General features: G+C 55.5%; 1 protein-coding gene and 1 long non-coding RNA gene across 8 annotated transcripts in view; one reads left to right on the top strand and one right to left on the bottom strand.

The window, feature by feature from the left end:
• Positions 1-2,555: 2,555 nt before the first annotated feature.
• LOC101151914 (uncharacterized) lies at positions 2,556-9,168 on the bottom strand. 7 transcript variants are annotated; one of them, XR_010134212.1, is made up of 6 exons: positions 8,913-9,168; positions 8,628-8,685; positions 8,276-8,534; positions 7,339-7,529; positions 5,217-5,274; positions 2,556-5,123 (listed from the first exon to the last, which is right to left on the bottom strand). It is a non-coding gene; the product is annotated as an uncharacterized lncRNA (long non-coding RNA). The 7 variants fall into 7 exon arrangements; XR_010134210.1 differs by lacking the exon at positions 8,913-9,168 and having other exon boundaries at positions 2,556-3,745; positions 3,794-5,123; positions 8,628-8,898; XR_010134211.1 differs by lacking the exon at positions 8,913-9,168 and having other exon boundaries at positions 7,335-7,529; positions 8,628-8,898.
• A 1,377-nt stretch (positions 9,169-10,545) lies between these two features.
• The window catches only part of LOC129534707 (spectrin beta chain, non-erythrocytic 5-like), a 30,206-nt gene continuing 27,169 nt past the window's right edge, over positions 10,546-13,582 (top strand). Inside the window, 6 exon segments of the mRNA XM_063706817.1 lie at positions 10,546-10,582; positions 10,967-10,995; positions 11,148-11,300; positions 11,596-11,726; positions 11,961-12,233; positions 12,830-13,117. Coding sequence (XP_063562887.1) covers positions 10,546-10,582; positions 10,967-10,995; positions 11,148-11,300; positions 11,596-11,726; positions 11,961-12,233; positions 12,830-13,117 — 911 coding nt within the window.

Here is a 13,582-nt window from a genome sequence, read left to right as displayed (position 1 = left end):
GGACTGGGGCAGGTGCCAACTGAAGCTGCTGGGGCAGCATGGGCAGGATGTTCTGCACACAAACCTTGGAGAAGAAGATGTGTGCATAGCGGGTCCACTGCTGCTGCCCCTGCCCTGACTCCCAGCCCTGCCTGACCCCACCTCGCCCTGCTCAGGCTCTGGCGCAACCCTGGCTGCCCTGCCACTGCCTCTGCCCCAGAGTTGGGGCCTTGACAGCCTGGTTGGAAGGGGACACCCCAGCCCTGCCTCAACACCTGGGGGTCTCCATAACTACCACAGGCAGGTGGGCGACCCCAAAGAAGATCCCAGGACTCACAGTACCCCCTGAGAACATGGACAGTATGTGGGGGTAGCAATGGAGGGCAGGATGGTTATCTTCTCCCAGGTAAAGCCATTTAATCCTTTCAGTTTGGGACAGAATAAGGCCTGCCTCTTTTTTTTTTTTTTTTGAGACCGAGTCTTGCTCTGTCGCCCAGGCTGGAGTGCAGTGGTGCGATCTTGGCTCACTGCAACCTCTTCCCGCCGGGTTCACACCATTCTCCTGCCTCAGCCTTCCGGGTAGCTAGGATTACAGGTGCACGCTACCACGTCCGGCTAATTTTTGTGTTTTTAGTACAGGCGGGGCTTCATCATCTTGGCCAGGCTGATTTTGATCTCCTGACATCGTGATCCGCCTGCCTCCCCCTCCCAAAGTGCTGGGATTACAGGCGTGAGCCACCACGCCTGGCCAAGGCCTGCTCCTCTTATCTATACCCCCTACCCCTGCAGCTGTGCCGGGGGAAAGCTGGGCAGTTTCCCTCCTCCGAGCCCCTGTACGTACCATGAATTGTGGGACCTTCAGTGCTTTTCACTTTCGGGAAAATAGCTCCTGCTGGGGCTACAAGATGGAGTGTGAAGAGGGCCTTGGGCCACAGGGAGGCGCCTGTGGACTAGGGGGAGTTCATGCACCTCTTCTTTCCCCAGAGGGGCTGGACTCAGGTGAGTATGGGGGTGGGGGCTCCTGCACTTCGACACAGGCAGCGGGAGGGTTTTCTCCCCATTCCCTCTGCACTCCCAACTTGAGCTATACTTTTTAAGAAAGTGATTCACCCTGCCTTTGCCCCCTTCCCCAGAACAGAACACGTTGATCACGGGCGATATTTTTCATTGTGCCAAAAAGTTGCCATGACCATCATTAAACCTGTTTAATACCAAATAATATGGAAAATAAAATAAAAAATTCGGGCATGGTGCAGAAACTCACTCCAAATAAATTACCTACCAAAATACTTATATAATGGTGGAAATATTCCAAAATTCCATATTTTGGGATTTATACACGAAAGATAAACAAATTAGAGGCCAAGAGGCTGCCGGAAGGGAAAAACGGGGCCTGGGAAGGCCATTGTGAGGAATGAGCTGGGCCTAAAGAGGCCACTGGCAGGCAGGAGCTGGACCTGCCAAAGTGGCCGAAAGGCAGGAGCTTTGGACTGGGGAGGCCGCAGTGAGGCGAGAGCTAGCTGGGCGTGGAGAGTCCGCTGTGAGGCCGAGGCCGAGGCCGGGCCCGTGCAGGCCTTCGAGAGGCAGGAGGCTGGGCCTGCAAAGGCCCACTGGAGGTCAAGTTCTGGGCCTGAAGACGCCGCCAAAAGTCAAAAGCGGGGCCTGGGAAGGCCGCCGAGAGCCATAAGCTGGGCTGGGCTGAAAGAGGCCACTGGGAGGCAGGAGGAGGTGGGCCTGGAGAGGCTGACTCGAGGAAGTTTTGCACCTGGAGAGGCCGCCGAGAGGACGGAGCTGGGCCCGGGGAGGCCGACTTGCTGCTCTTCCAGGCCCAATTCCAGGCCGACTTCAGGACGATTTGGGCCTGCAGAGGCCGCCGGGAGGCCCAAGCTGGGCCTAGAGGAGCCCACCGACCGGAGGCCGTTTAGGGCCTGCAGATGCCATCGGAGGGCAGGACCTGAGCCTGGAGAGGCCACCGTGAGGCCTGAGCTAGGCCTGGGGAGCTTGGCTTCGGGAAGTTGTGGGCCTACCAGGGCCGCTGGGAGCTGGGCAGGAGCTGAGTCCAAAGACGTTGTTGGGAGGCCAGAGTCGGGCCTGGAGACGCAGCCGGGAGGAAGAGCTGGGCCTGGAGAGGACGCCGGGAGGCTGCAAGTGGGTCTGGAGAGGCCGACTTGAGGAGGCCCGGCCTCTGCCTCCCGCATGGCGGCCTCTGCAGGCACAGGTGTTCCTCCTGGCTGCATCTCCCAGCCCAGATCCAGCCTCCCAGCAAACAAGCTCTTTTGGCTCAGCTCCCGCCGGCGTTTGTAGACCCCGAAGTTTCTGCAACCAAGGGCTCAGGCCCACATCCCGCCTCCAGTAGCCTGAACAGTCCCAGCTCCGGCTGGAGAAGAACGTCTGCAGGCCCCGCTGTTGCCTCCCAGGGGTGTCTCCAGGCCCAGCTCTCGCCCCACCGCGACCGCCCAGGCCCAAGTCCCTGCCTGCCTCCCAACAGGCCGCGTGCGACCCTGCTCCTCCCTCATGGTGGCCTGTTGAGGCAGGGGCTCACACTGACCTCTCTCAGCGTGGGAGGGGCTGGTGTGAGGCAAGGGCTCACACTGACCTCTCTCAGCGTGGGAGGGGCCGGTGTGAGGCAAGGGGCTCACGCTGACCTCTCTCAGCGTGGGAGGGGCCGGTGTGAGGCAAGGGCTCACACTGACCTCTCTCAGCGTGGGAGGGGCCGGTGTGAGGCAAGGGGCTCACGCTGACCTCTCTCAGCGTGGGAGGGGCCGGTGTGAGGCAAGGGCTCACACTGACCTCTCTCAGCGTGGGAGGGGCCGGTGTGAGGCAAGGGGCTCCCGCTGACCTCTCTCAGCATGGGAGGGTCCAGTGTGAGGCAAGGGGCTCAGGTTGACCTCTGTCAGCGTGGGAGGGGCCGGTGTGAGGCAAGGGCTCACACTGACGTCTCTCAGCGTGGGAGGGGCCGGTGTGAGGCAAGGGCTCACACTGACGTCTCTCAGCGTGGGAGGGACCGGTGTGAGGCAAGGGACTCACACTGACCTCTCTCAGCGTGGGAGGGGCCGGTGTGAGGCAAGGGCTCACACTGACCTCTCTCAGCGTGGGAGGGGCCGGTGTGAGGCAAGGGGCTCCCGCTGACCTCTGTCAGCCTAGGAGGGGCCGGTGTGAGGCAAGGGGCTCCCGCTGACCTCTGTCAGCCTGGGAGGGGCCGGTGTGAGGCTAGGGGCTCCCGCTGACCTCTGTCAGCCTGGGAGGGGCCGGTGTGAGGCAAGGGGCTCCCGCTGACCTCTGTCAGCATGGGAGGGGCCGGTGTGAGGCTAGGGGCTCAGGCTGACCTCTGTCAGCCTGGGAGGGGCCGGTATGAGGCAAGGGGCTCAGGCTGACCTCTGTCAGCCTGGGAGGGGCCGGAGTGGGGCAAGGGGCTCAGGCTGACCTCTGTCAGCGTGGGAGGGGCCGGTGTGGGGCAAGGGGCTCAGGCTGACCTCTCTCAGCGTGGGAGGGGCCGGTGTGAGGCAAGGGCTCACCCTGACCTCTCTCAGCGTGGGAGGGGCCAGTGTGAGGCAAGGGGCTCCCGCTGACCTCTGTCAGCATGGGAGGGGCCGGTGTGAGGCTAGGGGCTCAGGCTGACCTCTGTCAGCCTGGGAGGGGCCGGAGTGGGGCAAGGGGCTCAGGCTGACCTCTGTCAGCCTGGGAGGGGCCGGAGTGGGGCAAGGGGCTCAGGCTGACCTCTGTCAGCCTGGGAGGGGCCGGAGTGGGGCAAGGGGCTCAGGCTGACCTCTGTCAGCCTGGGAGGGGCCGGTGTGAGGCAAGGGCTCACGCTGACCTCTGTCAGCCTGGGAGGGGCCGGTGTGGGGCAAGGGGCTCAGGCTGACCTCTGTCAGCCTGGGAGGGGCCGGAGTGAGGCAAGGGCTCACCCTGACCTCTCTCAGCGTGGGAGGAGCCAGTGTCAGGCAGGGGCTCATGCCTCTGGGCAGGGTGCCAGAGGCATGAGTTGGGCATCAACAGGCCACCGTGAGGGAGGAGCTGGGCCGCACGCGGGCTGCTGGGAGGAAGGCAGGGACTTGGCCCCGGGAGGCCGCCGTGGGGGCAAGAGGTGGGCCTGGAGAGGCCCCTGGGAGGCAAGAGCGGGGCCTGCAGAGGCTGTTCTCCAACCAGTGCCGGGCCCGTACAGGCCACCAGGCGGCTGGAATGAGGCCCGAAGAACTTGGCTGGAGAAAGTTCGGGGCCTACAAAGGCGGTTGGGAGCTGGGCAGGAGTTGAGCCAAAAGAGCTTGCTTACTTGCTGGGAGGCAGGGCCGGGAGATGCCGACTTCAGGACAACTTGGGCCTGCAGAGGTCGCCGGGAGGCCCAAGCTTGGCGTGGAGGAGCCCACCGACCGGAGACCATTTGGGGCCTGCAGATGCCATCGGAGGGCAGGAGTTCATCCTGGAGAGGCCACCGTGAGGCCTGACCTGGGCCTGGGGAGCTTGGCTTGAGGAAGCTGTTGGCCGACCAAGGCCTCCAGGAGATGGGTAGGCAATGAGTCCAAAGAGGTCGTTGAGAGGCAGGAGTCGGGCCTGGAGACGCAGCCAGGAAGAGGAGCTGGGCCCGGAGAGGACGCCCGGAGGGTGCAAGTGGGTCTGGAGAGGCCGACTTGAGGATGTTCTCGGCCCGGAGAGGCCGCCGCAAGGGAAAAACTGGGCCTGGAAAGGCTGTTGTGAGGAATGAGCCCCACGGGCCTGAAGAGGCCACTGGCAGGCGGGAGCTGGGCCTGCCGAAGCGGCCGAGAGGCAGGAGCTTTGGACTCGGGAGGCCGCAGTGAGGCGAGAGCTAGCTGGGCGTGGAGAGTCCGCTGTGAGGCAGAGGCTGGGCCTGTGCAGGTCTTCGGGAGGCAGGAGGCCGGGCCTTGTCGAGGCCTGCAGAGGCCACCGAAAGTCAAAAGCGGGGCCTGGGAAGGCCGCCGGGAGGCATGAGCTGGGCTGGGCCGAAAGAGGCCACTGGGAGGCAGGAGGAGCTGTGCCTGTGGAGGCTGTTGTGAGGCAGTAGGCTCATCTGCGGAGACTGCCGTGAGGTAGGGTATGGGCCTAAACAGGCCATTGTGAGTCATGAGCTTGGTCTGTAGAGGCTGACTGGAGAGAGTTCTGGGCCTGGAGAGGCTGCCGGGAGGTAGGAGCTGGGCCAAAAGATTGAAGCACATTTACATTTATTAGGCACTTCATTTCCATTATTACACTGTAATATATAATAAAATAATTATGGAACTCACCATAATGTAGAATCAGTGGGCGTGTTAAGCTTCTTTTCCTGCAACTGGATGGTCCCACCTGAGCGTGATGGGAGAAAGTGACAGATCAATAGATATTAGATTCTCATAAGGACAGCGCAACCTAGATCCCTCACCTGCACGGTTCACAACAGGGTGCGTTCTCCTATGAGAATCTAATGCTGCTGCTGATCTGAGAAGGTGGAGCTCAGGCGGGAATGTGAGCAAAGGGGAGTGGCTGTAAATACAGACGAAGCTTCCCTCACTCCCTCACTCGACACCACTCACCTCCTGCTGTGTGGCTCCTTATGGCTCCATGGCTCAGGGGTTGGGGACCCCTGCTCAAGTGCATCCAAAGCGATCCTTCCCACACCAGTCTTCATAGTGGTCAAGGGCAGCAACCACTTAGCTCCCAAGGCGTGTGCCTCAGCTGGCATTTTGTCACAATCAACAGTAAGTGGTAGCTTGAGTCATTGTGAGGTCACTTCCTGGAAATCACCAGCATCCCATTTCCCACTGGCAAAGAGCTCAGCACTGCCCCCTGGGAAACCAAACCTATGCCCAAATCCCATCTGTGTGGGTTTATCTCCTGGGACCCTTCCTAACATATTAGTCAGAGTCCAATCAGGAAGCATAAACCACTCAAAAGTTTAAAGTGGTAAAATTTAATACGGAGAATTATTCATTGTAACAGGTGAACAGCATAATGAGAGATTGGCTAGCACAAAGTAAAGAGAACTCTAGAGAATACAGGACTAGCCCAGGCCAGGCATGGTGGCTCATGCCTGAAATTCCAGCAATTTGAGAAGCTAATGCAGGAGGATTGCTTAAGGCCAGGAGCTAGAGACCGGTCTGGACAACACAGTGAGACCCTGTCTCTATCCAAAAAAAGAAAAAGGTTAGCTGGGAGTGGTGGTGCACACTTGTAGTCCCAGCTACTCGGAATGCTGAAGTTTGAGCCTGGGAGGTCAAGGCTGCAGCGAGGCATGATTATGCCACTACAGTCCAGCCTGGTGACAGAGCAAGACCCTGTCTCAAAGAGCAACACAACAACAACCATTTACAGACAGAAAAGAGATAGAGCTAATAAGCTAAGGAAAGATGTTGAAATGTGACAAGTAAAGTAACATGAGGTCTTTTATCTATTTAAAACAATCAAACAAAAAATGACTTACTAAATTATAATACCCTGTGCTGGCAAAGGTGCAGTGAAATGGGCACTTTCTTATACTATGAGGGGTGTTTAAATTGTGTATAAGCCTTCCCGGGTAAAGCTTGTCAATTTTTTAAAATAACGGAGACAGGGTCTCACCATACTGCCATACTGCCTCCTCCAACTCTTGGCCTCAAGCAATCCTCCTCTCTTGGCCTCCCAAAGTGCTAAGATTATAGCTGGGAGGCACCCAAAACCCTGTCAATTTACATCAAGGGTAATGAGAATGTCCATTCACCATGACTCACAGTAATCTTACTTCTGGGGAGACAATTCAATCTAAACAAAACGTCATCTGTACAAACAGTAAAAAACTGGGAGTAGCTGAAGACAGAGTTGGTAAGTGAAATAAGAAACAGTTCTAAGAAATTAAACTATGATATCAATAGGCACCTGGTATAAAAGGTCAGTTGATGTTAGCTGCTACTTTTTTGTTGTTTTGAGACAGGGTCTCACTCTGTCACCCAGGCTGGAGTGCAGAGGCCTGATCATGACTCACTGCAGTCTCAGCCTCCCTGGGCTCAAGTGATCCTCCCACCTCAGCCTCCCAAGTAGCTGGGACTACAGGAACATGCCACCACACTAGGCTAATTCATGTATTTTTCTGTAGGGATGGTGACACCCCCTTTGTTTCCAAGGCCTATCGCAAACTCTTGGCCTCAAGCCATCCTCCTGCCTCAGCCTCCCAAAGTGTTGCGATTACCAGTGTGAGCCACCACACCTGGCCAGCTGCTACTTTTAGCAATATTATTATTATTATTCCACTCAATTAAAAATTATTATTTTCAAGGCTATGCAACAGTATGTATCCTACAGCGTAATTGCAAAAACATATACAGTCGCCGTCCCTCAGTATACAGAATTAGTTCCAGCCCCCCATCTCTGCATATACCAAAACCCATGCTTACTCACGTTTCGCTGTCACCCCTCTGGAATCCACGTATACGAAAATTCCAAATATTAGTTGGGCATAGTGGCAAGCACCTGTAGTCTCAGCCACGTGGGAGGTTGAGATGGGAGGATCGCTTCAGCCTGGAAGGTTGAGGCTGCAGTCAGCTGTGATAGCACTACTACCCTCCAGCCTTGGACAACAGAGGGAGACCCTGTCTCAGAAAAAAAAAACAAAATAAAACAGGTTAGAAATTGTAATGAGGTCTGTTGGGCAAAATTCCATATAAGCAAAGTATAAATTAATAAAGCAAATCGTGATAAATTAGTATGACTGACTTTCTGCAGTTTCTGACAATAAAAGTAAGGAAAATGCAAAACACAAAGACAGTAAAAAGAGAAATTAGGAAAGCATTCTACATGTTTAATAGGAAGACACTGGGCATGTTCATGCAGCGGCAGTATGTCGTGACATGACATACCTTGGAGAGAAGTTAACAGATGAGGAAGTTGATAAAAATCATCAGAGAAGCAAAATAGTGGTAGCGACATTCAAGTAAACCACGAAATTTCCATAACTTATGTCAGCAAAGTGGGAATATTGTACAGTGTGTGTTGAAGTTCCTATACAACATTGTTTATCTGTCTTTTGTTTGTTTGTAAGGAATGTATATACTAAAAGTTCTTCTTGCTGTCAAAAGAATATGTGTGAATAAGTCATTTTTAACTTATTCTTCTGTTTTTCTTTTATCTTCCTGCCATCATCCCACAGCCTTACTTTAGAAATTTTTTCTTTAGAAAATTGAACAAGTGCTCCTTGTGGTGGCACATACCTCTAGGATGGGAGGCAGGGGTGGAAGGGTCACTTGAGGCCATTAGTTTGACACCAGCCTGGCCAACAAAGTGAGACCCCCATGTCTACAAAACAATTTAAAAATTAGCCAAGTATCATCATGTATACCTACAGTCCCAGCTACCTGAACTTACGGAGAAAGTTCAGGGCCTGGAGAGAAGGCTGGGAGGCAGGAGCTGGGTCTAAAGACGCCATTGTAACGATGGAGCTGTGCCTGTGGAGGCTGTTGTGAGGCAGTAGGCTCATCTGCGGAGACTGCCGTGAGGTAGGGTATGGGCCTAAATAGGCCATTGTGAGTCATGAGCTTGGTCTGTAGAGGCTGACTGGAGAGAGTTCTGGGCCTGGAGAGGCTGCCGGGAGGTGGGAGCTGGGCCAAAAGATTGAAGCACATTTACATTTATTAGGCACTTCATTTCCATTATTACACTGTAATATATAATAAAATAATTATAGAACTCACCATAATGTAGAATCAGTGGGCGTGTTAAGCTTGTTTTCCTGCAACTGGATGGTCCCACCTGAGCGTGATGGGAGAAAGTGACAGATCAATAGGTATTAGATTCTCATAAGGACAGCGCAACCTAGATCTCTCACGTGCACGGTTCACAACAGGGTGCGTTCTCCTATGAGAATCTAATGCTGCTGCTGATCTGAGAAGGTGGAGCTCAGGCGGGAATGTGAGCAAAGGGGAGTGGCTGTAAATACAGACGAAGCTTCCCTCACTCCCTCACTCAACACCACTCACCTCCTGCTGTGTGGCTCCTTATGGCTCCATGGCTCAGGGGTTGGGGACCCCTGCTCAAGTGCATCCAAAGCGACCCTTCCCACACCAGTCTTCATAGTGGTCAAGGGCAGCAACCACTTAGCTCCCAAGGCATGTGCCTCAGCTGGCATTTCGTCACAATCAACAGTAAGTGGTAGCTTGAGTCATTGTGAGGTCACTTCCTGGAAATCACCAGCATCCCATTTCCCACTGGCAAAGAGCTCAGCACTGCCCCCTGGGAAACCAAACCTATGCCCCAATCCCATCTGTGTGGGTTTATCTCCTGGGACCCTTCCTAACATATTAGTCAGAGTCCAATCAGGAAGCGTAAACCACTCAAAAGTTTAAAGTGGTAAAATTTAATACAGAGAATTATTCATTATAACAGGTGAACAGCATAATGAGAGATTGGCTAGCACAAAGTAAAGAGAACTCTAGAGAATACAGGACTAGCCCAGGCCAGGCATGGTGGCTCATGCCTGAAATTCCAGCAATTTGAGAAGCTAATGCAGGAGGATTGCTTAAGGCCAGGAGCTAGAGACCGGTCTGGACAACACAGTGAGACCCTGTCTCTATCCAAAAAAAGAAAAAGGTTAGCTGGGAGTGGTGGTGCACACTTGTAGTCCCAGCTACTCGGAATGCTGAAGTTTGAGCCTGGGAGGTCAAGGCTGCAGCGAGGCATGATTATGCCACTACAGTCCAGCCTGGTGACAGAGCAAGACCCTGTCTCAAAGAGCAAAACAACAACAACCATTTACAGATAGAAAAGAGATAGAGCTAATAAGCTAAGGAAAGATGTTGAAATGTGACAAGTAAAGTAACATGAGGTCTTTTATCTATTTAAAATAATCAAACAAAAAATGACTTACTAAATTATAATACCCTGTGCTGGCAAAGGTGCAGTGAAATGGGCACTTTCTTATTCTATGAGGGGTGTTTAAATTGTGTATAAGCCTTCCCGGGTAAAGCTTGTCAATTTTTTAAAATAACGGAGACAGGGTCTCACCATACTGCCATACTGCCTCCTCCAACTCTTGGCCTCAAGCAATCCTCCTCTCTTGGCCTCCCAAAGTGCTAAGATTATAGCTGGGAGGCACCCAAAACCCTGTCAATTTACATCAAGGGTAATGAGAATGTCCATTCACCATGACTCACAGTAATCTTACTTCTGGGGAGACAATTCAGTCTAAACAAAAGGTCATCTGTACAAACACAGTAAAAATCTGGGAGTAACTGAAGACAGAGTTGGTAAGTGAAATAAGAAACAGTTCTAAGAAACTATGATATCAATAGGCACCTGGTATAAAAGGTCAGTTGATGTTAGCTGCTACTTTTTTGTTGTTTTGAGACAGGGTCTCACTCTGTCACCCAGGCTGGAGTGCAGAGGCCTGATCATGACTCACTGCAGTCTCAGCCTCCCTGGGCTCAAGTGATCCTCCCACCTCAGCCTCCCAAGTAGCTGGGACTACAGGAACATGCCACCACACTAGGCTAATTCATGTATTTTTCTGTAGGGATGGCACAGGTCCTTACCCTGTGCCAGCAGCTCCTGTGCAGTGATCCCAGGGGACAAGGCAGTGACTGACATGTTCCGTGTCGTCAAGGAGCTTTTATCATGGCTGAGAAGATGTCAGACAACTCATTAGATGCAGGTGTGATGGGATCACATGAGAAGGTAGCCCAGGTCAGGCTGGAGGTCAGGGAAGGCACCTTGGAGGGAAGGACTTTTAAGCTGAGGCTTGAATGAGAAACAGAAAGCAGGTAAACCCAGGGGTGCTGGCCAGGACCTGTGCAAAGGTAGGAAGGGGGCCCAGCGGAGGAAGCGAAGGCCCGGGTGGCTGCAGCACAGACGCTGGGGAGGCCATGGCCAGAGGAGAGACTAGAGAGGCAGGTGGGGGTGGAGCAGGCAGAGGGAGCGGCGTGGATTTCACCTTAGAGCAGGGCTGGCACTGAGAGGTTTCAGCAGGGCAAGGCCAGACAGGAGCACACTGCCAGTGCCCTTTACCCTACCCTAAGCCCTTGCCATCTCCCTCCAGGTGGTGCCAAGAGGGCTCTGAGAGAGGATGTGGGGCCCAGCAGTGAGGCAGGGACCCCCTCTGGCCCTGACCCTGGGCTCTGCTGGTGGGCTGGGATGGGGAGGAGCACCCCTTTGACCCACTCTGAGAGCCCTGTCGGGGGTCCTGACCCTCACCCCAGACTTGGGCCATCTCTCCCCAGCTCCGCAGGGCCCGGTTGGAGGAGGCCATGGCCCTGTTCGGTTTCTGCAGTTCCTGTGGGGAGCTCCAGTTGTGGCTGGAGAAGCAGACAGCGCTGCTCCAAAGGGTGCAGCCCCAGGCTGACACCCTGGAGGTCATGCAGCTCAAATATGAGGTACAGCCCTGGGAGCTTGGCACCTCCTCCTTGCCTTGCCCCTGCCTCCCTGTGGTCCGCTGCTGTGACTCAGTTTTCCAATTTAACTACGGTCCTGCCTGGGGGAGGGGAGCAGAGAGCTGGCCTGAATTTCGAGGGCCTCCTGGCCCTTAAGGACTCGGATGGCTGTCTTTCCAGGGGCAGGCAGCGTGGGCATCCCTGTAGCAGAGAGCACCACTCAGGTCTGTCATAGGCTAGAGGGGAGTGTGGGAAGAGAAAAAGTCCCCCAAGAGGGCTGGGTCCTCCTTTTCCCTAGAACTTCCTCACTGCCCTGGCTGTGGGAAAGGGCCTCTGGGCTGAGGTCAGCAGCTCTGCTGAGCAACTGAGGCAGAGATATCCTGGGAACTCCACACAAATCCAACGACAGCAGGAGGAACTGAGACAGAGGTGAGAATGAGGCAGGAGTGCAGGTGGTGAGGCAGGCAGACACAGTGCCCAGCCCGGGCCTGACTCACTGGCCTCCCGCCATGCCAGGTGGAGAGGCTGGACGTGTCCGAGGCACAGGGAAGGGGCAAGGGACAGCCAGTCTGGCAGCTTCTGTCATGTGAGGCTCTGGCCAAGGCTCCAGGATGGATGGGGAGGTGTCCCTGTTGTGGAGACAACCTTGTACCCTCTGCCCAGGTGGGGGCAGCTGGAGGCCCTGAAGAGGGAGAAGGCCGTGCAGCTGGCACACAGTGTGGAAGTGTGCAGTTTTCTGCAGGAGTGTGGACCCACACAGGTCCAGCTGCGAGACATGCTCCTCCAGCTGGAGGCCCCGCAGCCAGGGAGCTCAGAGGACACCCGCCACGCCCTGCAGCTGGCCCAGAAGAAGACCCTGGTGCTGGAGAGGAGGGTCCACTTCCTCCAAAGTGTGGTTGTAAAGTACGGCCAGCGCAGTGGCGGCATTGGGAGGCAGTGAGCACCATGGGAAGGCATGGGCAGGGCAGTGGAATGAGGAAGGGACAGAAATTGGGATGGGGAGAGGACAGGTAGGATGGCTGTGGCAAAGATGGGGGGATGATCAGGAGAAAATGCTCCTGGGGACAGGAAGAGCCCTATTTTTTTTATTTCTTTTTGAGACGGAGTCTTGCTCTGTCGCTCAGGCTGAGTGCAGTGGCGTGATCTCGGCTCACTGGAAGCCTAGCCTCCCGGGTTCACGCCATTCTCCTGCCTCAGCCTCCCGAGTAGCTGGGACTACAGGCACCCGCCACCACGCCTGGCTAATTTTTGTATTTTTAGTAGAGACGGGGTTTCACCATGTTAGGCAGGATGGTCTTGATCTCCTGACCTCGTGATCTGCCTGCCTCGGCCTCCCAAAGTGCTGGGATTACAGGTTTGAGCCACTGCACCTGGCGAGCCCTATGTTCTTGCTGCCCCCAGGTCAAGGGTGGGGTGGGCATTGAGAGTCACCACCACTCTCCCTGGGGGATGCAGGTTTGGAGAGAGGACATGTGCCTGGGGCATCAGGCCCAGGACAGGGCACTGACTGTGCAGCGCGCCCTGTCTCCCAGGGTCGAGGAGTCAGGCTACGCAGAGAGCCAGCCTCTGCAAGGACAGGTGGAGACACTGCAGCGGCTGCTGAAGCAAGTACAGGAACAAGTGGCCCAACAGGCCCGGCACCAGGCTCAGACTCAGGCCCGGCAGAGCTTCCTGCAAGAGAGCCGGCAACTGCTACTGTGGGCAGAGAGTGTCCAGGCTCAGCTGCGCAGCAAGGAGGTGTCGGTGGATGTGGCCTCGGCTCAGCGGCTGCTGAGGGAGCACCAAGACCTGCTGGAGGAGATCCACCTGTGGCAGGAGAGGTCAGGACAGGAGGGCAGAAGGGGTGCACTTTGGGCTGGGCCCAGGGCTCTGGGCTCTGGGTTCAGGCCCAGAAAGAGCATGCGGGAAGTAGTGTGATTTCCCCAGGGAGGGGCCCAGACTGGTTGGTGTCTGGCATGCTGCTTGAGGCAAGTTTACACAGAGGAGGATAGAATCTAGGACTGGGTCAGGCAGCCTGTACACTTCGAGGAGAGACCCAGGACACTGAGCTGCCTGGGAGGCTCTCTCCAGCCCAGGCCCGGCTGGCCCCCTCCAGGTGGGCCCGATGCATTGCTTTCAGGGCATCTAGCCTCCCCTGCCATCCTGGTAACATGGACCCCAGTGGCCCCTAAGTGGAATGGCTCAGGACCCACCCACGGGTCTGAGATCCCCACCTCCTTAGTAAGGTGGTGCCTCTCCTCCTGCAGGGATGATGTTATGGGCTGGCAGGCAGGCAAGGCCACCAG

Source organism: Gorilla gorilla, chromosome 1 (genome assembly GCF_029281585.2).
Source record: "Gorilla gorilla gorilla isolate KB3781 chromosome 1, NHGRI_mGorGor1-v2.1_pri, whole genome shotgun sequence".
Taxonomy (NCBI): Eukaryota; Metazoa; Chordata; class Mammalia; order Primates; family Hominidae; genus Gorilla; species Gorilla gorilla.
Note: the sequence above shows the minus strand (reverse complement) of the source record. Positions and strands in the feature narration are given on the sequence as shown.